Source organism: Lynx canadensis, chromosome B1 (assembly GCF_007474595.2).
Source record: "Lynx canadensis isolate LIC74 chromosome B1, mLynCan4.pri.v2, whole genome shotgun sequence".
Lineage (NCBI taxonomy): Eukaryota > Metazoa > Chordata > Mammalia > Carnivora > Felidae > Lynx > Lynx canadensis.
The window spans coordinates 16,713,654-16,738,791 of record NC_044306.2 but is presented as its reverse complement, the minus strand read 5'-3'; the positions used below and the strand labels follow the sequence as shown (position 1 = coordinate 16,738,791).

General features: G+C 44.2%; 2 protein-coding genes and 1 pseudogene across 2 annotated transcripts in view; 1 reads left to right on the top strand and 2 right to left on the bottom strand.

Annotated features, from left to right (window-relative positions):
• KLKB1 (kallikrein B1) overlaps positions 1 to 1,706 on the bottom strand; it is a 33,328-nt gene extending 31,622 nt beyond the window's left edge. The window contains exon 1 of the mRNA XM_030312156.1: positions 1,652 to 1,706. The gene's annotated coding sequence lies outside the window, so the exon portion shown is untranslated. The remainder of the gene's footprint in view (positions 1 to 1,651) is intronic.
• Positions 1,275 to 25,113, bottom strand: LOC115511801 (cytochrome P450 4V2). The gene is made up of 13 exons (XM_032592823.1): positions 24,262 to 25,113; positions 19,397 to 19,509; positions 17,386 to 17,471; positions 16,404 to 16,594; positions 15,940 to 16,009; positions 14,241 to 14,367; positions 12,627 to 12,812; positions 10,184 to 10,286; positions 5,776 to 5,910; positions 5,502 to 5,681; positions 3,247 to 4,063; positions 2,031 to 2,266; positions 1,275 to 1,821 (listed from the first exon to the last, which is right to left on the bottom strand). The coding sequence occupies exons 1-11, from the start codon at positions 24,473 to 24,475 to the stop codon at positions 3,885 to 3,887; spliced, it is 1,584 nt and encodes a 527-aa protein (XP_032448714.1). The 5' UTR covers positions 24,476 to 25,113; the 3' UTR covers positions 1,275 to 1,821; positions 2,031 to 2,266; positions 3,247 to 3,884.
• On the top strand, positions 6,470 to 7,120 carry LOC115511656 (annotated as a pseudogene).
• Positions 25,114 to 25,138: the final 25 nt, after the last annotated feature.

The following is a 25,138-nucleotide window of genomic DNA, read 5'->3' as shown; positions in this document are numbered from 1 at the left end:
ATTTAAATGATATACAGTATTTAAAAATAAAACATTCTAGAAATAAGATAAATAATGTCTAAATACAGTAATGATTTTTTCTTTTGAGGAAAAGGCTGTCCTATGTTTTTCATATAGGAGTTTGAGCATCTCCTCTGTTTCCAAGAGACCTACGTTGACTAATACCAGGAAAGATAGGAAGGAGTTCACGTCCACTGTCCACTACAACAACAAGAAAATGCTGGGTAAGAGGAGACAGTAAGTGACGGGAAGGAAAAAGAAAGTGCCAAGGAGTTATCTCCTAGGAGCACGAGAGCAGGAGTAGGGACAGCTACAGGCCGGGAGTTAGTTGAGAGACTGAATTCAGTGCAAAAGGCCCAAAGAAATAACCCATTGGCGAATTTCTGGACAAGAAGCAGAGGAGAGAATACACAGTCCTTTTGTAGTAATCACGGGTGAGAGATTTATCCCTGGAATTTGGAATACAGCTAGCCAGAAGGAAAATGGGGGTGAATCTGGTTTAATGAAAGCAAGGAAAAAAAAAAAAGACAAATTAGCCTGGGCAATACATCAGGATGGGGCTAAGAAACTAGACCCTTGTGTTAGGCTAATCCCAATTTGTTCTAAGATAAAGCAGGGGACTTTTAATGTTCCTACCATCTAGAAATGATGGGAACTCTGCATTTCCTCAAACGCTATTGCATTTTTCCACTTCGTACACATACAAATATCAAATCACTGTTATACACCTGCAACTAATATAATGTCAATTAAATCTTAATTTTTAAAAATTCTATCACATTTCAATGACTAGCAGACATATGTTATCGGCTGAGGTTATCCAGCCTGGAGGAGAAGGAGTGAACAGCACCAAGGAAAGAGGATGAGGACAGAAGATCACGTCCGAAGAATAGAGCACCTTTCTCCTTCCTGCAGCTGAGCTCACAAACACTAACTGGCTTTGGGTTAGAAATAAAAGACGAGCAACCTAAACAAAATGGCAATAGCCTGGCGCCTGGGCTCCAGCGTGCAGGTGAACAATTGAACAGTGCACAGGGCGGGCGTGTAGCTGAACTTGCCCATCCCCGGGAATGTGGGACTCAGAGCCTCCAGGATTCTCTCCGTTTCTTTCCTGTGCATCTTCTCTCCCCTGCACCTTCTTCCCAGAGCTTCAACTGCCAACTGATCCCCAGTCTCACAACCTGAAACCTCCACCGATTCCCAAGGGGAGAATCTGAGCGGACCCTGCTTGGGTCAGTCCACTTAAGACGGTGAGATTGCCTGAGAACGTGGCGTCATCAACGAGAACTGTATATTTACAGCGTGTAGATATGTTGGGGAAGCAAAAAGGCGAGAAACAGAAGAAAATTGGGGGAGGTATTGATCATGGGACAGTTTCAGAGATAAAGGGGGTACTGTTCCTAAAAAAAGGAGGGAGGTTTCTAGGCAGACTCAAAACTTTGTCATGTTCCTACCAGTACCCCTTTAGATGCTGAAAAGCAAAACGTTTTGATCTTCTAGATACAGTGTGTGTGTGTGTGTGTGTGTGTGTGCACGTGCCGCACAGGCAGCACCTCTTTCGTTGTAAGACAGGTCATTTGGTCCAGAAACTGACATTCTTTTGTTGTCGGTGACAATGAACACAGCATCAATCAGTTCACTAGCCCGTCACCTGGAGAGGTTTCCAGCCTGCAATGCTGGGTTCCAATGATGCTTGCGGTTTTGCTGATTCCCAGGCCCCTCTAGGAGATTTCACTTGCTGCTATCAGCCGAGCAAACTGTGCTGGGATCTCTACTTCGTGTCCAGTTAATTCTTCAGACTCAGGAAAACTCAGCATCAGTCTATGACGAGGGCACAAGGAACATTTTGTTGGAACGTCTGCGTAGCAGTGATGACACCAGTTCAAAAGTGCTATTTCCTTTATTACTCATTACCAATCAGTCACCCGCTAATGTGTCCTTTAAAGCTATCTACATTCCAAGAGAACATCAATTCTCAGAATAAAATATAGCACCCATGATTAAAATGTAATTTATTTTTCTTGAGATACCTCTTTCAAGCAGCAGTTAGACGAGTAATAGGGTCATAGATACTTGATCATTCTCTTATTAAAAAAAAATCAGCATCTGCATTTTGCTACCATAGACCATTCTCCCTCTAACACAGTTACGAGAGTTTCCAATTAAAACACAAATAACAAATTATTCTGGAGCTACATGAAGATCTCAGGCCAAAAGGTAACATTAAGCAATGTTTTGCTTTAATTTCACATCCAGGGCAGGGCCACTGAAAGAGAGAAAGAGAGAGAGAGAGAGAGAGAGAGAGAGAGAGAGAGAGAGAGAGAAAGGAAGAGAAAAAGAGAAAGAAGCAAGTTTTCAATCTAAATGCATAAAATTGAGAAATAATACTAATTTCCATGAATAAAACTTTGATTATCCATAGTCATCTGGAAATAAGATTTTCTACATATATCCACTTTCTAGCTAGCAAAGTTAAGCATATGCTATGAACCTTTTTCAACCGTATCATATACTTCCTTGACTTTTTCTCATCAACTAAGCCACTGGGTTGTCCGCACTGGGGTGCCCTGGGATGGTAAAGTAGGTAGAGCTGCTGACCCTGCCCATAATGACTCAGCCTGAAGCGCTTGCAAATGGCTTTGGTTTGCAAAGAAATTCCATCCTCTTACTCTGTTGCTTCTATCTGCTATTGCCTTGGGAAAACTGAAGCAACAATGATACTATGTTCATTAAAAGTCACTTTTTAAAGGCACTGATTGAGGGGATACAGATATTGCCTACGGAATTAGAACTCAGAGAATGTCAGTTATCAGCTGGGTAGGTATGTTCCGGAGGACTGAATTTACTGGAAGTCTAACCCTAAACCAAGTGAGATATTCCTGAGTTACTAAATACAGATGGGTGGCTTCTCTTTCCCTTTAATGATGGAAGAGCTCTAGAAGAAATATCCCAAAATCGGAGGCAGAAAAAGCTGTGTTCTAAGGACACATCTAGCTACAGACCTGAGTTCCATCAAATGAGACCATAACACAGCGCAGTTTATCACGGTGGGAATGGAGAGACGCACAGACCTCCGTTTCCAGCCCTGTCACCCACCAGCGGCGTGACTCTGGGCAGAAACTTACCTTCTCACTGATTTCAGACGCTTCGAATAAAAGGGAGTGTAACTAGTTAAGTTCTCAGGTCCTCCCAGCCCCAAAAGCCATTACTCAAACCTCTGAGGCACTGTGGGGGATTGGAAATTACTGAGAGGAGTCTTTCCCAACTGTGTATGATATATAAGGCTAGTTGTGATGCTGTGGATAATGAAGTCACGGCTATCGGCACCTGGTCAAAAGGGAAACAGGAACAGAACTCACGAGTCAACTTAAAAATTATCAAGTCCAGGCAATATAATCTGAAAAGTGCCATAATAATTCTTCTTCTCATATTTGATGTCACTCATATAATTTTAAAACTTGAGCTTCTTAGGTCTAAGTACTTAATTACCCACCCTTTTCAAATTAAATGCATATGTATACATGCATATACATGTTCCCCAGTCAGTAAGAATACCTTTAAAAAATTCTGGAATCTCAATTAAATTATATTCTTTCGGTGTGCCAATTGAATTGAATTGGCCTGTGGATCCCTCTGCTGAGAAACCTATCATATGTTTACTTGGGTGTCGTCACTGGTTAACTCTACTTTGGGGATCGAGACCGGGGCTAAGACCTATGGTCGTGATGCAAATATAAAAACTCTTTGGGGAGCTTGATCCCAACAGAAGTGGGGACAAGAAAAAAATAGGTCTAGGGACTCAGAGTATTGAACCCAGATCTAGAAATCGTAAATCCAGTTCCCTTCAAGAAAGACCGTTCACGTGACAAGGGCACAGCCCAGGACTATGGTTGGGACGCATCTCCGTTTCTCCTCGTCAGCTTGATCCAGATGCCACTCGTTGGACGAAGAATCAGCTCTCCCGCCAGACCAAGTTCTTCTCTTTTCTGGTTGGATTCTACCCAAAAGTGTCTCAGGATGCAGGAGAGAACGACCTTTTCTTCCATTGTGGCAAATTTCTGACCTTCAAGTTAATGAAAATGGCATTACTTTAAATATACATAGATCTCAAAGGTGAGAAATCACCGGTCCTATTAGAGGAAGCAAGCAATTTTATATTTTCACAATAAGGAGAAGCAGAGTTACTTGAGATGTTGGTTAAAAATGAAGATTCTTAAGCCCCCTTCCCCGCCCCTACCCAGTGCAGCCCAATAGCTGGGGTGGGGCAGGTATCTGTATTTTAGCAGTAATCCCAGATGAATTCTAGGGTCATTGAAGCATGAGAATCACTACTGTAGATGGCTTATTGGGCTTTAATTTAATTTACTACAGAGTCACCAAATAGGCTTCAGATCCATCCATTTCAATCTGACCTCATTTTACTAACACCTACATTTACATCCTCATAAAATGCTAGAGATCCTAAAGCCAAAGTGTGTATAATGCATGGTGATGTGCACCCATTTTTTTTAAGTACTTCAGCTGGCCATATGGTAAACATTCTTTGCTTCTGTTTTGCCAAATGCGATTCTTAAAAGCAACAAACATAGATATTAGGTTAAATAAAACTGCTACAAATACATTTTCTACCACATAAAATACATCCAACATGGACCCCAAATCTACAGTATTTTAAAACTCTACCATGAAACTGATTGTGCTGTATGTTATGAACTGAATTCTGTCCCAGTAAATTTGTATGTTGAAGCCCTACCCCACCCTGTACCTCAGAATGTGACTGTGTTTGCAGACAGAGTATTTACAGAGCCTAATTAACTTAAAATGAGCTCATATGGATGGACCCTAATCCAATCTGACTAATGTTTTCATACAAAGAAGAGATCAGGATACGACACACACAGGAAAGACCGGGAAGATACAGGAAGATACGGGAGAAGACGACCATCTATAAGCCAAGGTTTAGAATGATCTCTGAAGAAACCAACCTTGTTGATATCTCAATTTCAGACTTGCAGCCCCCAGAATATGAGAAAATGAGTATCTGTTGTTGAAGCCACCCAGTTGGGAGTACTTTGTTATGGTGGCCCTAGCAAACTATTCTACCTTACGACAATCTTTTTCGAGACAATAATGTAGAGTGAAGTGGAAGAAAAAAGAAACCAATTTTTAAGAGACCGTAGCCTAGGAGACATGACATCTCAAAGAAATTATTGTGAGGGGGCGCCTGGGTGGCTCAGTGGGTTGAGCGTCCGACTTCAGCTCGGGTCACGATCTCGCAGTTTGTGGGTTCGAGCCCCATGTTGGACTCTGTGCTGACAGCTCAGAGCCTGGAGCCTGCTTCGGGTTCTGTCTCCCTCTCCGCCCCTCCCCCACTTGCGTGTGTGTTCTCTCTCTCAAAAATAAATAAACGTTAACAAATTTAAAAAAGAAAAAGAAAGTATTGTGAGAAACCCACTACCACATGGGCTGGAAAGATCAAACCAATTCTGATGGATACAAACCTATACAGTTTCTGGGTCCAGCAGAGAAAGGCACATATGCGAATGGGTGGCGTCCTTGCGAATTCTCGGGAAAGAACCGTTCCGGCTGGAATTCCTCAGGATTTGGGAAGTATCTTGGATCTCTATGCAGTGCATAGGGAACGATGATTGCTTGAGCGCCTTTCACAATTTGGTAACCCGCTGTCAAGAAGTAGGCAATATGCCATAAGAATGGAGCAAGACAGATGTTAAAAAAAATCCATCTTCCCTATTATTCTAATCATAGAGTTCTTACCAACTTCACAATCTTCAGTAAGATTGCGGGCAAATAAGGGGACAGAAGGAAAAAGGCGGAGGCTCTCCTTAATGACACATTCCAGGTATCTAAGTTTCTTCAGGTCTTCTACGGTAGCAGGACGATCAGACTTCCCTGATCAAAGTAAATACACGATATGGGCTTGGGGAACGGGACATCAACAAGGAATTAATCCAAGCACCGGATGTTAAATACCTACAGCCAAAGTAGGATTTCTAATATTATACATAATCAAAATAAAATTAGACAACGTGTTAAGTGAAAGAAACAAGACACAAAAGGCCACGTACCGAATGATTGAATTTACAGGAAGGGCTCAGAACAGCTATATCCACAGAGACAGAGAGGCTGACAGAGACAGGGGCTGGAGGAAGAGGGAATGGGATGTGGCTGATTGATGGTGCAGGGTTTCCTTTCGGGGTGCTGAACATGCTTTGGAATTAGAGTAAAAGTGGTGCAACACTGTGAATGTACGAACTCATCTCCTTTAAAATGGCTAATTTTGAGTTCTCAGAGCTTCCAGATGTGCATCTTCTCTTGAGCCAGATTCTTGGACTTCCCCCACAGCACGGCCCCTAATCGCCTTTTGCTCCTGTGTCCAACAAAGAAACTAAGATGGTCTTGCCTTCCGGCCAGAAGAGACATCAACCTCCCTGGACTTGCCAAAGGAAGAATGAGAATAGCAAGGAGCAGCTGGAATGAAATCAGTACAGACGGACTTAAGGAACAAGCCAGTGGAGAGATTTTGAAAGTAGAACAGAAATATAACAAACGCCACTGAGCATGTTTTCAAAGCAAGCTGGAAATGATTGCCAAGATCCCCAGTTCTGGGGTAACAACAGTTGGGGTAACAGCCATCCACAGATCTGTATTCCTTGGAGAGGAAGACAAAGAGGCATTGCATCATCTGACCAGAGTTGAAGTGACAGATCTGGAAGATATTAAATCAGGTTATGGAACAGATGTCCACTTTGGTAAAAACCCTTCCTTCAAAAACAAAGAATTTCATCTAGATGGGAGCGTGATCCATCTTCAAAATCTACTGAAATCAAATGGGAATCGGAAAGGACTGGATAAAACATTCAAGTCAAATGCAAAATAAAGCCATAGGAAGAGGGAGCATGAGGAACCAGGGAGTTTCTTTCTCTGGCTTACTGGCCATCTCGATGGAGGTACAGATGAGTTAGGAAGGGACGTCTAAGATGATGTTTGGTAAAACCCATCGCAATACTACTTGGTTCCTGCCATGGATGATGGAGAAGGGGGTGGTGGTGGTGGTGGTGGTGGTGGTGGAGGACGAGGAGAACACACTAATGAAGAATAGAATGAGGATGATGGATTCCAATCTCCTGTCTTAATTTTCTCCAGCCCCCTTGTACTCAGCCATGCTGTTCTTGAAGTCTCTTTCTCCTCCTTTACACAATGATTCTCAACTTATTGGGATGGGGGGCGGGGGGCAATACCTTGAGCATAATACAGTAGGAAGAGAAACTCTACCATTTTTGGTTCTTAATTCATTCTTATCTTTTTCTGTCTCAACCAAAACTTCATATAAACAACACATGGGGAAAAAAGAAAAACCTTCAGCTGTCTTAGCTCTGCTGGAAGCTGGTGGGTGCCCGGGCCCCACGTGGGAGTGCCTAGAATTCTAGCTCTTTTCCTCCTTTTCCTCGGTACTGGGCTCAGAGATTACTTTGTGTCTCTACGTGATTACGGACACAGTTAGCATTTACCAAAATGTATCTGGTTACTTTCTCTTGGTTTTAATTTTTTAAAAAATGCATTTCTAGATCAGGGAAGGGTGGGTTTCAGATGTTTGGGTCGGTGAAGTGGGCATCTTGACAACATGGCTTCTCCTTCAGCCATGTTTAATTGTGATGTTTAATGGAAATCTTTATAGTTTAACATGACACTTTAGAAATAAAATTCTCTCCTAGTGCCTTGAGCCCTACCGCTCCATGGGAGACTCGGCGAGCCTGTAAGACCGGATTTGGGATTGACATTCTCTATTGTAATTTTGTTCCTGTTTATTTTTAAATTTTCTTTTTGTTTCACTGGAGGGAAAAGATGATGCTTGACTTTAAACATGAACAGGGCACAAGTGGCTTTGTTACAATAAAACTAAATACACACCGATAAATGGTTAATTTTATGTGTAACAAGAGGAATTTATACCTGCAACTCAATACCCAAAGATGAGTTGCTCATGAAATTTTAGAAGTAATACTGGGGATAGAAGAAAAAGTGAGGGACAATCAGTAGAAAACGTGAGAAGTGGCCAAATAAGCCATCTACTAATAATGCTGCTTTAATCACGTGAGATCAACAGCAAAAAGTACAACAGCAACGAGCTGGACATCGTAGAGGTTACGAAACGTGAACATGTTCCAAAAACACTTGTGAGCTTCTGAAAAACCAAGTTTACTCACCACAGGCAATATGAGAGAATTAAAATCAATACAGAAAAAAATAAATAAAATGACGATAGAAACAGAGCCAAAAAGTTAAGATTGCCTCCATTCTACAAAATAAAGTCTTCCTTCTTGAGATGTCTAGGCCTCACACAATCCGAACTCAAAACTACTTGTCCAACCTCATCTCTCAATACATTGTACCACATGTGTCAAATTCTAGCTGCCCCTCACGATTCACCACTGTCCTCCAAACTTTTCCATTTCTGTGCCATTGTCCATCTGGTTCTCCTCTTTCTAGAATGCCTTCCCTCTCCTGCTTTTTCCTTCCCCACTTCTCTTCTCTATGAAGAGACACCATTTTGTTGGCCGGTCGACCCAATCTTTCATTTTCTCCTTCCAGCTATGGGAGCCACGTGATGTGTGATTCAACAAAGGATAAAGTCGATGGCACAATGCATAGCCTCTGTGTGGTCGGCTGGTAATGGCTCCTATATATGTCAGGTGCTAATCCTTGGAACCTGTAAATATTACCTTATTTGGGGAAAAGGTACCTTTACAGATCTGATTCAGTTAATGATATAAAAACAGGGAGATTATTCTGGATTATTCATCTGGGCTCCGAATGCCATCACAAATGTCTTTATAGGAGAGGATGAGAGAGATTACACAGACACACAGACACACACACACACGCACACAGAGTGAAGAGAAGGGGGTGTGAAAATAGAAGCTGAGATTTGAGTGATGTGGCCATAAACCAAGGGATAGGCTGGTGGCCACCAGAAGTGGGAAGGAACAGATTCTCTCCTAGAGCTTCCAGGAGGAGTACAACCCCACCGACACATTGACTTCGGCTCAGCAATACTGATCTTGGATTTCTGGTGTTCAGAACTGTGAAAAAAATAAATTTCTGTTGTTTTAAGCCACCCAGCTTGTAGAGTGTATTACAGAAGGCACAGGAAACTAATACATCCTTCATCCCCTCCTCCCCTTCCTTTTCGTCTTGAAGATGCACACGAGACCTCCAACAACAATCAAGGGCACAAAAGCCAAGATGGTGAAGAACAGAGAGAAAAAAAGAGCAAGACTGAGACTCTGTGACATCCCTATTGACCTCAGCCTAGGACTCCTCACCTGTTGATTGCTGGTTGTGTAATAGAAATAATGGCCTCGGAACTGGAGAGTGTGATGCTAAGTGAAATAAGTCCTACAGAGAAAGACAGATACCATATGTTTTCATTCTTATGTGGATCCTGAGAAACTTAACAGAAGTCCATGGGGGAGGGGAAGAAAAAAAAAAAAGGTTAGAGAGGGAGGGAGCCAAAGCATAAGAGACTCTTATAAACTGAGAACAAACTGAGGGTTGATGGGGGGTGGAGGGGGGAGGGGGACGGGTATTGAGGAGGGCTCCTTTTGGGATGAGCACTGGGTGTTGTATGGAAACCAGTCTGACAATAAATTTCATATTAAAAAATAAAAAATAATAAATTAAAAAAAAAAAAGAAAGGATGGCCTCTCCGCTTCACCCAACTTTCCTCTCATTTGTGGCCAGACGCAATCCTATGGGAAACAGCTCTCCTGGATTCCCTCTCACTAACATCACCTGCTCCCCACTGCTCCCAAATATCACCTTCTTCTTATCACTCAAGTGCACAGCCAGGACTCCATATTTTATGGACAATAGCTGGTTCATCTAGTAAGCAGTGAGGTCCTTGGAGACAGTAGCATTTATCTATGCACCCCCAGTGTCTAGCCTAAGGCAGTCACACGCCAGGTGGTTGGCCAATGCCTGTAAGTGAACAGGGGAGGCCTTGCAAAGGAGACAGTACTGGAAGGGATCCCATAAGGGAGGCTTCCTGCTTATTACACTGACTTTCCAACAGGTCCTACAGCACATCCTGAATGAGCATGAATGGCGTCTGTTTCGGCGGACGTGGGACCCCCAGAGCCGCTAATGTTGGGGCCAAACATACCAAACACTTCCTCCAGTTCACTGTCCACGTGTTTCTGGACTTCTGGGTAAGAACCCAATAGATATAAAGACCAGTTTATTGCTGCTGCAGTCGTGTCATGGCCCTACAAAGGTGAGAAGAAACAATGGCTTAAAGAGCAGAGCTATATCGAGAAGATCGGACAGGATGACTCCATTTTGAATTGGATCTGACAGTTGCAATCTGACTCCAGAACATAACAAATTAATCCCATACAGCATCTCACCTTGGTGACAAACAAACCTATAAAACAATCCCTTCCTGCGTAGACGGACACTTGACCATGACATGGAGCTGTCTACTTGGTAAGAAGTGGCTCAGCTGTGCTGATAAGGGGGCGGGCGTTCCAAGGAACGGGGTAGGCCAGACAGTTTTGAAGTGGGGGGCGGGGGGAGGAAGTCCGGCTTTTCTGAGCCAACTTGCCAGAACCGTACTTCTCCACTTCCCCTATTTGCAAGGTAGGCTTTACCCACTGAGTATGGGTATGTACCCAGGGAGTACATATGCAGTTCTGAGTAATTCTCCAGGGCAAGAAGTTGATTAACAGCTTCATTTAATTTTGCCAAGTTCTAGGCAAAACACTAAGCACTAACTAGGTGCAGAAACTAACATGATTGTTCTTCCCAGAGCTTCATGAAATACTTGGTACTATAATTCACATTTTAGAGATCAAATACCGAGACAGAGCTTCCCATTTTGTTTTATCTGCTACCCAGAGCGAAACTAAGCATGGAATTCACAGGAGCGTGCTGCTGGGAGGGGGTAGGGGTAAAAACCTTCATATGTAATGACTGGCTCCCAGGCAGTTAAAGGCATGGCCCCAAGAGCCTGCATCCACGTTATGGAGGATGTCACGTTCGGTCACGACGTGATAGTTTGTGGTATGCCTATGTGATGCAAAGGAGAAAAAAAAATGTAGAATTTCAGACTGTTAAAACTGGAAGAAAGAGATCATCAGGCTGGTGGTCTTCACGAAGGTGAGAGGGATGTTTGCATGCCCTATACACGTATGTATGTGTACGTGTAGGCGCATGCATGACAACGCATGTGTGTGCACTTGTATGCATGTGTGTGCACTTGTATGCATGTGTGTGCACTTATATGCATGTACGTGTGTGTGCGCATGTGTGTGCATACAGGGTGGAGATGTGAGAAGGTCTCTCCACTTCAACATCAAATAATAATAGCCAAGATCTACGGTATGCTTCCTGGGCACAATTGTTGGTACACTTGAAAACAGCATTCATCTAATCCGTGAGGCCCGTGCTCGAACAATGAGGACACCGAGGCCCAGAAAGGCTCGATGAGGTGCCCAAGGTTACACCTCTAGGACAGCTTATGGCGGGGGATCTGGCCCCAGAGCCTACGTGCTTAACACCTCTCCACTTTTTAGTTCCGTGGGTGTCCATTTTCCACATAACATTTCTTTCCGGTAAAGCGCTCTGCTTAAAAAAAGAAGTTTAAAAATCACTGCCCTAGCCCATCTCTCTGTCGTACACATAGGAAAGCGATGACAGAGATCGGGGAAGATTGGAAGCATCTCACAGGGCCAGTGAGCACAGAGCCGGGAGGAGAGCTCAAGCCTACAGACGCTTAATGCGACCCGCTTTCAGCTACAGGACACAGACCGACCTCCCTCGGGACGAAAGGACGCATGTGCTCTAGCATTGCATCTAGACGGCCCCGGGGGGTGCAGCTAACACACCCGTGAGCATGTGCTGAGCCATCGGAAACGGTGGATGCCTTTTGCTCTCCTCCGCTTCCAATATATTACCACGCAGTGCTTAAAAAAAATATTTCTTTATCTCTATCTGGCAATCCACATATATTGAGAGACTCACCCCTTGTGATATTTAATACAGTTAGAATTCTCTTTGTCAAAAACTGCATCTTTTATTATTACTATTATTACTGGAAGACTGGAGATCTTTTTTTTTTTTTTAGAATCTCAAACTGGTTAAATTGTCCATGGGGTGGCTCTTGTTCTCTTTCTAAGGTAGGGCAGCTCAGGGCAGTAGCTAAGGACTCATTGGTAGAGGCAGGAAGCAAACGGGCTTCTTTCAAAGGACGTAGTGAACAAACAGACTAGTGGGTTTCACAGACTAAAAAGAACACAGCAGTTGTTGGCCTCTCTTCTTCTGGGAAAAGTCTGACAGACCTCAGATTTTCTTGAGGGGAAAAAAAAAATGTGTCTATGCCGTACTCACCATGACTCAAAGGTTTTTCTGAACACGGAAGTTGACCTGATACTTAATCAGGTTCTTAAATTGTGTAAATTTTAATGCTAGTCTGATGACCCTTCCTTAGCTCTATGAAGCTACTTAAAAATTTCATTACACTTTTAAAAAATAATGTTATAGATTCTAAAAAAAATAGCTGGAATTTATTTAATGGTACCTGAAAATAACATGATGCTATACAATACCTCAAACATGAAAGTGTCCACTTCTTCTCGAACCTCTTCGTGACTTAGCTTGTTCCCTTCATCATCAGTCACATTTAAAAGCAAGTCAAGAAAAGCCCTGCGTTTATTCTTGGAGGGGGAAGAGTCCTTGTCACCACTTCTATGTTCTTCGTCTCTCTTCAGTTCCTTGGCCCGTTCAGAGATGACCTGTGATTTAAACCATCATATGCTTTGATTTGGAATTTGTTATAATCTAACAATACACTCTCCTGTGCAAATATCCCAGTTTCTTTAACTTAGCTTTTCGAAACCTTTCCTATCCTTGCTATCTCAATCACAACTTAGGCTCTTGTAAAAATAACGTCAAGCTGCCTGTTAACGTTTTATGGCATTCTTTGATAAGACTTGTAAACATGAATGTAATTGTCAGACAGCTTCAGAATTTTCAAGTGCCGTTTTTACAGACTTTCCAGTGGGGTGTAACGGTCTACTAGATGGCACCCTAGAGTTCTCCTATAGCCTGGTTGATTGCCCTATATGCATCTTTAACACAGACTGGCATCCTATATCCAAAACAACATCATGATCGCTTTGTAATCTTTGAATTGGAAATGGGAACATCCAGTTAATTTTAATCTTTTCTAAGTTAAAATGATACTAGAAAGGCCCTTTGCCTTTGAAAACTACTGTCTAATACGAACATCTTCCAGAAGACCCTCATAATACTTGTCTCTATGTTCTTTCAACATAGCACCTTGTTTGTTAATAAATATTCATAGCTCATGCCTCATTTTGCCATTTTAATAAACCCCCTTTACTAAACTAACCTACTTTAGGGTAGGGAACATACGTGTCTTACTCATTACTATATCTCTAGCACTTGGCAAAGTTTTAGCACTTAGCAACTGCTTAATTAATATTTACTAAAGCGCGCCTGGGTAGCTCAGTCAGTTAAGCATCCGACTTCAGCTCAGGTCATGATCTCACACTCTGTGAGTTCGAGCCCCGCGTCGGGCTCCGTGCTGACGGCTCGGAAGCTGGAGCCTGCTTCGGATTCTGTGTCTCCCTCTCTCTCTGCCCCTCCCCTGTTCCTGTTCTGTCCCTCTCTGTCTCAAAAATAAATAAAAACATTAAAAAAAATTACTAAATACATTGAAATGTAATCACGTTGCCTACTTTTTTCCATTATTCAATTCAAATTTTATGAGACTTAGGCTTCACGGTCCTACACTGAGGATATTAACAAAAGCACAAAAATCTCGGACTTAAAAAAGTCCTATGGGGCGCCTGGGTGGCTCATTCGGTTAAGGATCTGACTTCGCCTCAGATCGTGGTCTCACGGCTCATGGGTTTGAGCCCCGCATCAGGCTCTGTGCTGAGTGCTCAGAGCCTGGAGTCTGCTTCAGATTCTGTGACTCCCTCTCTCTCTGCCCCTCCCCCTCTCGTGCTCTGTTTGTATCTCCCTCAAAAATAAACATTAAAACAAAATTTTTTTAAGTCCTAGAAATGGATAGTAGCAATGGTTGCATAGCAATTTGAATGTACTTAAAGCCCCCCAAATTGGACATTGAAAACGGCTATAAGGGCAAATTTTTATATTATACCACACTAAAAAAAATCAATTGAGGACTTTACCTTATTGGTAAAATTATGTAGGATCTTCAGGTTCCTTTTGTGTTCCCATCCTTCTTTATACAGAAAAAACAAAAAGTCAAGCCAGAGCCACGGCATCCTCATTCTTCGAGATATCAAATCACTCATCCTGTAAATGGGATAAAAATACGGTAGCCGATACACCGGAAATGTCTCTTTCCTCAGCACCTATTCAATGCCTGCTCTTAACGAGGGAAATATACGGGAATGAGGAGGACTTATCCGAAAGGCTACTAAGAGCCCTGTGCTTCATGCTCAACAATGAATGCACGGGCTTTTACACGTCCAGTGAAGCTTAACATTTTAATGGTTTCATTAGCAGAAGGAAGAATTTGTTATAACACATCCGGACTAGATGGGCACCTGAGGCCTGCTTCTCCCTCTCCAGAAAGAGTTCCTGACCTCCCAAGGCCGCTGTGGCTCTGGGATCACCCACTGGGATGAAATCTGCCAGTTTTTAATATGCACTCATTCGCTTAATCACGCCTCCGGAGTGACAGAAAAGCAACTGGTCGTCCCCTTCTGCAGAGAAGTGCTCGCCGAATACCCATGTGTCACACAGCTGTCCCGAGTGCCTCCCTTGTCATGTCCAGCAAGATAGCAGCCAGACCTCTGCGTGATCTCCTCCTTCGAGACGGGCTCAGACACTGATTCTTTAGAGAGGCTCTTGCCGACCACTCACCCGTAGGACGTAGCCCTCTTTCCCTCTCTAATGTCAACTTGATCGTTTCTTTCTAAGCAATTATTAGAGTTTACGTTTACATTCATCTGTTTCACTGTGTGTGTCCCCGCTTTCTTCCTATTCGTGTGAGGCGACACAACTAGTCAGGACTAGTGCAGTGGATGGCAGGTTATAGACGCTCAGTACGCATTTATTAAAATAAGGTGAAATGAGCAGTGAACTTCAAGATAGGATGTGTCAGATCAAATCCTGGCCCTGACTCTTAATAGCTGAATAACTGCCAGCCAGTTTCAAGGTAAAAATTGATGATTTCCATGAAAAAATAATACATACTCAGCAGAAAATATGGGAAAGGAGAATGAACAGCCACAAAAACAAAACACAGTCAGAAAAAGAGACGCACGCACGCAAACAGTAATAACCGCAACTGATATTTTGGTATAGTGCCTTCCAGTGTTTTCTTCCTATAAATCGTGTTTTTCAAATGTTTGCTCATTTATTTTGAGAGAGGGAGAGAGCAAATGGGGGAGGGGCAGAGAGAGAGGGAGAGGGAGAGAATCCTGAGCAGGCTCTGCTCTGTCAGTGCAGAGCCTGATGCAGGGCTCGAACTCACAAACCGTGAGATCATGACCTGAGCGGAAATCAAGAGTCAGACGCTTAACTGACTGAGCCACCCAGGTGCCCCTCCTTCTATAAATAATTCTTTATACCTGGTGGTTATCATACCAAAAATCTGGTTTTGCCTTTAGCACTTAGTGTCATAATGTAATCTCTCAACATATTATAGAATAATCGTTTTAACTTAGGGCATCATCTGGGTGTGTTATCATTTACAAAACCGTTCGTCTACTGCTCAAATACATGCTTAAACGACTGGGTTAATTTCAGTATAAAGTTTCCTTTTGAAACAATGAAAAAGACACCCACAAATTATCAGCAATCCTTTTCAAAGCCCTAATCAAGAACCATTTTAAAGACAATCCAAAGGACTTCGTTTACCTATAAATCGCACAGACGTACTCGGAATCATCATTACTCTGAGCGCCAATGTTCTTCCCCATGGCTGTTTCTGTACAATAGAGGCAAGAAGCAACCATTCAATTCCATCACCTATCCTGCGTTCATTTTCCAGCGACCACCCCTTAAAAAGAAGACGTAGGTCCTGCTCGGTTCTTGTAGGTTTTGAAGTTGTTCTCTCCCCCTTTTCTCTTGTACCTTCCATTCCCTGTTCCTGCTGCTGCTGCTTCCTTCCCTCTGACCTTCCTGGCATGTGGGCTCTGTGACAATCCTGCCCAAAGCCTTAGCAGGGGCTGCTGCTTCTCAGGCGGCTGAGCAACGGGACCATCCTTAACAATCCAGGAGCCTTTCCAATCCCCTCCTTGGCCTTCCCAATGGAATGTTAGTTTCCGTGTGGGCCAGTCTACGCTACACCGTACCTTTAGAAACAGATCATTGAGACTTACCACAAATTATATCTAAGGCACAAAGAGTGATGTAAAAAAAGCAGTTAAAGGCTTCTTGGTTAACATGTTTTTGAAGCTTATTAACCAATACGTTTGCTTGTTCATTCATGACATCTAAGAAATCTTCCAGAATTGTAAAATGGAAAGTGGGTGTTAACAATTTTCTCCTAGATCGCCACTTGTTTCCAGTGCTAGAAATAACAATACATGGTTACAAATAAAAGAGGAGAAACAGAGCGTAAATTTAGCCAGTTCAACAAAATTCTCCCGAAACAGCTTAATCTATAGGTTCTCAACGTGCTTTGGTCAGAATGACAAAGACTCATATATAGTCACAGAATGTGGGTATTTCAGATCTTTTTCTAAATTGGGTCGTATTTAAAGGAGCCCTCATAAAACTTGACAAATGGAAGAATTTGTCTCAATTTCTGAGTTTCTAAGTTAGAATATTTTGTCTCCCCTCGATTACTACCTTAGTCCTCAGATGATCCTCATGGTCTGTGATTCTCCTTTGATCTCTATTCTCTTCAGATTCTTCACAGACCCACAAGGGTCCCGCCTCTCTCTTGGTAGGCCCTCTCCCAGAGGATGCAGTCCTATTTTTGGACGCCAGCTCCAGGACTGAGGTTTTTGCGCTCCCTATACTTGGCTGGGGCTGACTGCCCTTTTCACTGGATTTTCAAGATTTGCCTGTTCCAAACGCTCCTTTCCTTTACTCCATTCACACACCAGGACCTGAGTCTTCTCAGGACACTGGTCATCACCATTACCGAGTACCATGGCTACAGGTTACCATACACGCTGGACTCCTGTCTGTCAGAGCCCAGTGTTCTCCAGTCCTTTCCTTCCAGCTTCTCCCCAGCTTCCTGGTAGCACAGTCTCGGGACGGGAAGATTACTTTGTGCCAATTCCTGACATCCACAAGTTACCAATAGAAGTAACTGATTCTACCAGACGGCTTTACAAAGTGACAACGACATACCTGGTAAGGAGTCCCAGGCCAAGCCATGGTTCTAGGAACTTGTACACACAGGATTTGTCAATTTGACTTGAACTACTTAAAATTACCTTGGAAAGAGGGAAAAAAAATTGAGAGATATATAGATATCAAAATAATTTCAATTGTAAGAGTACAGGACTACCTTTTAACAAAATTTAGCATCTTATCTTTTTTTTTTCTTGATGTGTATTTATTTTTGAGAAAGAGAGCGTGCATACACACACACACACACACACACACACACACACACACACACAGAAAAGCAGGGGAGAGGCAGAAAGAGAGGGAGACAGAGGATCTGAAGTGGGCTCTGTGCTGACAGCAGAGAGCCTGATTCGGGACTCGAACTCATGAAGCATGAGATCATGAACCGAGCCGAAGCCAAATGCTTCACCGAGCCATCCAGGTGCCCAGAACACTACTTTTTAAAGTAACGTCTCGTAACTACTATTTCTCTGCGATTCATTTTTATTCCTGTGCCTCTAAAAAAGTCAAGTAGAGTGTTGAACATCCAAGTGTCATTCGGTCTTGGGGGCCAAATGGAGTTGAGAGAAAGGAAAATGTCCAAGACGATACCCTGGCTCCTACCATGAACTAGGAACCAAGAGGAGTCATTGACTGTGGGTAGGGGGACGGGGGAGAGGAGCTAGGTGAATCCAAGGACGACCATGTCTAGGAAGATAAAAGTCACAAGTTCATTTGTGGGCATGTTGACTTGGAGACATTCAAGTCGCTATGGTCTGAAAGCAGGTAGGTGAGATGCTCAGGCTAGGACTTGAACTAGAAGTACATATTTGAGTGTCCCCAGCATGTAGGCAACACTGAAGGCCCTGAGTATGATTAGACCCCCTGGAATCCAAGTGAGGTAGAAAGGATGAGCATTTAGGTCTGAGCACAAAATGCTGCCTGGGCTCCTTGTTCTAGTCCTGCATTCTGGATAGATCTCCACCCACACATATCAAGCCTGATCACACCAAGTCAGCCATGGCTGAAATCCTATGCCTGTCTCCTCATTATCTACTCGGAACCAGGCTGCTACAGTGCGGTACAAGAGGAAGCACACATTTTCACGGCAATATCTAAGAAAGACATATCCGAGCGCCATTGCCTAGGAAATTCTGTTTTTAATTTTGTTCCATGCAAAGAAACCCTGCTTACCCCATTTTTTACTCCCTGACCCAAATCCTTTGCTCATCAAACCACAAGATAGTCTCCCCAGAGTCATAATGATAAGTAAAACGTATTCTTTGGGAGTATACTCCCAATTTCAACAGCATGGATTAATGATATCTGCCCTATCAATATCAGATGAGCATTCTTTTTTTAAGAAAATTAACTTGGAGTAATACATTTGTAATGGATAGGAGACTCAGAGCATCTTGAGAGAAACACTCATACTTTATTAGTCTTATATTTTTAGACTGAGAAAACAATGTCTGGCAGGTAACATGTGCTCACCTTGTGGAATAACCTATTTGTGGCTCTATGAAACTGTATCCTTGTGTAGACTTTTCAAAAAAGGAGAATGTATTAGACCTGATATCAGATGTGCACAGACATCTAGAGGCTACTACCCCTCCCCCCATATTTACACTATATCTGGAAAGCATTAAATGGCACCCACATACCCAAAAATATTTAGTGAAATGCTCAATATACTAAATTCAATTAAATGTAAGAACATTTTTGGGGCGTCTGGGTGGCTCAGTAGGTTGAGCATCCGACTTCGGTTCAGGTCACGGGCACGTGGTTCGTGAGTTCAAGCCCCGCGTCGGGCTCTGTGCTGATGGCTCAGAGCCTGGAGCCTGCTTCGGATTCCGTGTCTCCTTCTTTCTCTGCTCCTCCCCCACTTGTGCTCTGTCTCTCAAAAATAAATAAATGTTCAAACAAATTTTTTTTTAATGTAAGAACATTTTTGCTATCTTTATTTGGATGAGACTCTCACACCATCGAATATACAGTGGAAAAGTGATCCTATTTCCCACACACTCACCTCCACGTTTTCTGCATTATAAATGGCCAAGAGTGGTACTGGTCCAAGCCAGAGTTTCAGCAGTGGAAAATGCCGATATTCTTCTGTGTAACAAATTAGCTGCTGAAAAAATTCTGGGAGGAGAGATTTAATTTTAAGTGAGTTTCTTATTGTGCCTTTTGGGTTGTTTACTTTGGGCAAGTCATTTAATATTTGCCAAGTCTCTCACATCTTCGAGGTCCACCACACTTTCCCTGTTGAAGGCTACAATGACTGAATTGTGAGGGTAATTTAATTATGAGTAAGATAATGTACAAGAAACGTGTACCTCCAAAGGACCCAATCCCTACTCTCAGGGAGCTGCTAACTATGGGAGATGGTCACTTCTGTAATACCAGACAAAACAAAATGGTTGCTAAGATAGAAGTTTAGGTCTGAGGAGTTACTGGTCCTCATGGACGGGACTGAAAAAAAAAAAAAAAATCATGAAGGAGATGGTATTCGAGCATTAAAACATGAGTTGTATTTTTATAGGCAGAAAAGGGGAAGTAGGAGTCGAGAGAGAATGTCAACCAAGCAGCAGAAACAGCAGAGCAGAAGCATGAAACTCTGGAAATTCCCTGTAGGTGCAGCCACCACATTAGATGGGGTGATATCATCGGGAGGGGAGATTGGAGCACTGGAGGGTTTGATTTGCTTTTATACACTCATTGGCAGTTTCTGGTGAGGATTGGCAAGACTGGAATCGTATTTTACGACAGTAACACCAGTGTGTGTGAGATCTGTGAATCACCTGGGTATATTGGGGCCACAGGAAGCCGCTGGGGGTGGGGAAAAGGCTGGAGTTCGATGCAGCCAGGGTTAGGGGCATTGGCTGCGCTTTCTGGCTGGCGTTTGCATCAGGTTTGGGGAAATGGTGACCATCAATCCCAACTCCAGCATCAAAGTAGTGTGGAAAACTCGGGAGTCAACACTTTCCGTGTTGAAATCCACGAAGCCCCTGTCTGGGGAATGCAGCGTGGCCTCAGGAGAGATCAAGCCATTGCAAAATTCTCAGTGAAGAAATGCCATGTCGATGAGTGCCATCTGGGTAGAAACAAACGACAGCAGGTGACCGAAGAATTGAGACACAGGGTCCAGGCCTCAGAGAAAAACCTGGCAAAGGTGAGGCATGTTTTCGGAACACAAGTCAAACAAGATGAGGTTAAGGGAGGATTTGAGTCCCAGCTGGCCAAGTGATTACATGTTAGGAAATGGACCAGAAGCCTCCTTCCACTGCTGGGAAAATCCAGCTAGGGAGGGGTGAGGAGAGGCAGGCTAGCGGGTAGGCAGATGTGGATGCAGGGCTTCTCCTGGGCAAAGGGAAAGCCTGATCGACAACAGCAAGGCTAATTTCAACCTCACTGTGAGGCTACTAATACGGTACTTAAGGTACTTTGACAGCGTTGTTTCGACATGGGAATTTGGGCACCAGGGACGAATTGATATGGCATAAAAAACAAACTATTCAACTTTTCAGCACTTTTTCAGTGTCAATAACGTGCGCAGGCTCGGCCCATCCCTGCTCTTCATCCATCATTAAGCTTCACCCAATCCCAGGCTTCACCCAATGCCAGGTCAGGTGGTGCACAGTGCAGTAGGACAGGAGCTCACGGATGTCCACTCCATATAATACTAAATACAAAGTGTTTGCAGGTTTCAGCACATCGAAACCTAGTAATAATTATCCTAAAAGAGCTAACATCCATTATGTCCTATTCCTTTACAGCAGCAAGTTATTCTTTTTTTTTTTTTAATTTTTTTTTAATGTTTTTATTTATTTTTGAGACAGAGAGAGACAGAGCATGAACGGGGGAGGGTCAGAGAGAGAGGGAGACAGAATCTGGAACAGGCTCCAGGCTCTGAGCAGTCAGCACAGAGCCCGACGCGGGGCTCGAACTCACGGACGGCGAGATCGTGACCTGAGCCGAAGTCGGACGCTTAACCGACTGAGCCACCCAGGCGCCCCTACAGCAGCAAGTTATTCTATGTCTGAGCTAGAGTTAGCGTTTTTGATGCACTGTCTTTTACGCCTCACCATAGTTAAATGCAAGACATGATTACTGTCACAATTGACGAAACTTGCCCACTATCACAGAGAGTAAATGATGGAACCTGGCTTTGTACTTAAGGCGGTAAGACACTACAGTGCTCCATCTTGACCATTACGCCATATTGCTTTCAAGTGTCGCCTGGCCTAAATGGTTGTCAAAATTGCTACGAGAAGAGCTGGGTCAAGTCAACGGTGTCAGAATGCCATGTCTCACGATAACTTCCTTCCTTGTGTGACTTGATAGAGGAGACAGGGAAATCTGAGCCTGTGGTTGGAAGGTAACAGGTCCGATATCAGAGAACAGTTAGGGCAGGCAGGTGTTGACATAATGGACTAAAAAAGCAAGAAATTGGTTTGAAACACCAATGGAAAGTCAAGGGCAGAACTCCAGGTGAGATTATCGAGGCTGGAGTTTGAACAGTGGCCACAAAATCAGAAGCACGGCCTCCTGCCTAAGAGACAAGGTCAATGAGAACAAGCAACGTGTCTTGGACTATTCTGACACCAGCCACTTTGTTTCGCCCAATGTTGGGCACCAGGGAGGGCCCCGTGTTTGACTGACAATTAAGGAACTTACTCTAACCGAGCTCTAGACAGCGATCTGGAAATAGCATGCATTGAATTTCATCCTTAAAATAACTGTCATACAATTAACTTACAAGTTAAGGGTAAAAACTCTAACTTAGAAAATTTTAATATTGGCTTTACACATCTTGGTACTTCTGTGTCGGGTACACTTACATTTATAAATGCCGTATCTTCTTGCTGGATTGACCCCTTTATTATCATGAATACGCTGTTGGTCTTTTATTTCAGTCATCGTTTTAAACTCTATTTTGTCTGGTGTAAGGGTAGCTTCCCAGTTTTCTTTCGGTTTCCATTTGCATGAAACATCGTTTTCCAACCCTTCGCTTTCAGTCTGTGTGTGTCCTTATGTCTGAAGCGAGTCTCTTGTAAGCAGCATAAAAATGGGTCTTGTTTTCCTATCCATGCAGCCACACTATGTGTTCTTATTGGAGGATTCAGTCTATTTACATTTCAAGAAATTGTCGATACTGCTATTTTGTTCGATGTCTTCTGACCGTTGCTGTAGTTCTCCTCTTGCTCTTTTCCCTTTAGAGAGTTTTAAACAACTCCTCAAATTAAAACAACTCGGTTGCAAAGCCGGAAACGGAGCAAAGCTTTGCCTGATGCCAAAACCCGGTACTTGTGCATGGATGAAAAAGTCCCTTCGTAAAAGCCAGTATGTTGTCACTCTTTTCACTTAGAAAGTAACTCCAGGGAGACTTGCTTTAAATATTCCAATCGACTCACAAGTTTATTTTGAAACAGGTCTCATTCACTAGAGATTTCAATGTTTAGAATAAATTCCCAAAAGAATATGATGAGATTTCTTAAGCATATTATTTCTTGCTGGGAAATGGGAGCCCTATATATCGACACAGTGACTCTTTAATGCTATAAAGTCTCAGGGTAGAAGGAGAGGTTAGCTCTGCTTTTAGTATCAACCTAGACGATTTCTACAAACACGATGCTCTTAGTATCAACCTAGATGATTTCTACAAACACGATTCTCAGACATCTAGATGCGGTATTGGATAACTTGTAACATTAGTCACATTGATGTGTAATTGGTGAAAGGTTAACTTGGATTTCTTCTGCCAGGGAACATTTCCGATATTTTGATAAACACCCCCCAGGTCACTCCCGCCCCATGAGGCCTTATCTATTTCCGTGGGGATGCAATGACAGCATGAGGGTTAGGGGTGGGGGGAGGGGAGGGCTAGAAAAGAAATAATACTTCAAGTTTTGGAGTTAATGTTCAACTTGTAAAACTGCTATTTACAATTAATCTGAGGCGAAACTGGATTGTGGTCCTAGGCTCATTTTAGAACCTGTCATTTGGGGCAAATCTTTTGAACCCTGGGTATCCCCATTTGCACACCCATGAAAACGGAGTGCTAAGATCTAATTCACTGTCTCTGATGGGAGACTGTAAAACCAGGTGCTTCTGAGAACTTTCTCACTCACAGTGATTTTTCCCCTCATCCATGAAACCTAACAAAAGCAAGAAACAAACACAAAAAACAAAAACAATGCACTGTTTCATAAATAAGGCTTTTAAAACCTGGTGTGTTAAGTTTGCCAGACGGCCCTGCCCTCGTAGTTTACTGTTATTACCTAACCTCCTTAAAAGAACTAAAATAAGAAGGTCAAGAAGGATAGAAAGTTGTGGTCAAATCTTGCGATGCGGAGAGGGAGGGAAGCCTCAGATGAAATCTCTAGTCCCTGATTTTCGGAGGGCAGTGGGTGGGGGGAGGATGATGGGACTGTTTTCAGGTGCATTCCCCGCTCCAGGGAAGTTTCTGCTCCTAGGCTTCAACAGCCAAGAAAGAAGACAGGCAGTGTTTAGAGATAGGAACAGCTCCCAAGTGGGAAAAGAAGAGAAGAGGAAGAAGGACAGCTTACACATACTGCGTTCCAGCCTATACATAAAGAAAAACTTGATGTGAAACAGAGGCAGGAGCAATTTTATCAGGGGTAGAAGGGCAAACCGGATAGAACTGGGAACCCGCTCTCCAGCAGGGGACAGATTCTTGTTTCTCCAAAGCGGCCCTCAAGTCGTGGTGCTCTAGGCTGATGAGAAGGGGGGCTGGCGGGGAGCAGGTGCGGACCGGCTGAGCCCAGGGCGGGTAGGGGGGAGGGGGGGGGGCGGGGAAGCTCCTGCACCCTGGGCCTTCCTGCTGGCGGGTCCGCGCAGGCTAGGAAGCCCACCGGCCCCCGCGTCTCTTACCTTTCCCTTCTGGCTTCATCACCAGCGTGTGTCCCACCAAGGGGTAGCAGCCGGGCAACGTGGGGAGGCCCCTCATCTGCTGCCATTGCCGCGCGCACCTCGCCACCATCTGCAGGAGGCTCAGGAGAAGAGCGGCTCCCGCCACGGAGACGGCGCCCAGCGCGCCCCAGATCAGCAGCTTCTGCCCCAGGCCCACCAGCCACAGCGCCAGCATCGCGCCGGCGGGCCGCTCCGCACTGGGACGGAGACTGGCAGGACGGCGGGGCGAGGTGCTGGGCCAACTCCCGGAGTTCAAGTGCGCCGGTCCTGGGAGGAGTTCCGGGACTCCGGGAGCCCCCGAGCCGCGGCCGCCGCGAGGATGCCAGCGCCCTCCCCCAGGGGGAAAGAGGTGGCGCCCGGGCCGCTCGCTTCTTCCTCCTCCGGCAGGAGACAGGCCCGGCCTCGCTACGGCGGGGACCCGGAGACCGGGGCTTCTCCCTGCGGCGGCCGCCCTGGGCCTCGGGACTAGGCTGGAGCCTCCCAGGCTCCCCAAACAGCAGCAGCCGGGTTGTTAACTGCGCTGGCACAAACCTACGCCATGCACTCCGGCCTCCGTGTTTGGTCCAGCGGAAACTGACAGAGGGGAACACCGCTCCTAGCTGCTATGGGGTGTTGCTGAATGTAAGTGAAGGCACTTGAGTGGGGAGGGGAAGAATGGGGGTGGAATTCGAGGCAGCCGCGTGTGGCCAGGGCGGGGCAGGGCTCTGGGCTTTAGGTCCCCGCTGCTGGTCACGCACGGGAGAACCGCAGCTACAGAGAACCGGCTATTCGAACGTTGAAATAAAGAGGCATTTGGTTTGAAAGTCAGCCTTTGGGGCTTATTTTTTTCCTGGCTGGG

Coding starts and splice junctions, on each gene's coding strand:
- LOC115511801 (XM_032592823.1), bottom strand. CDS start 24,475: ATGCTGGCGCTGTGGCTGGTGGGCCTGGGGCAGAAGCTGCTGATCTGG. Junction 14,368..15,939: donor TACGTCTGTGCGATTTATAG/GTAAACGAAGTC, acceptor TCCCATTTACAG/GATGAGTGATTTGATATCTC. Junction 12,813..14,240: donor TACATAATTTTACCAATAAG/GTAAAGTCCTCA, acceptor TTTAAATCACAG/GTCATCTCTGAACGGGCCAA.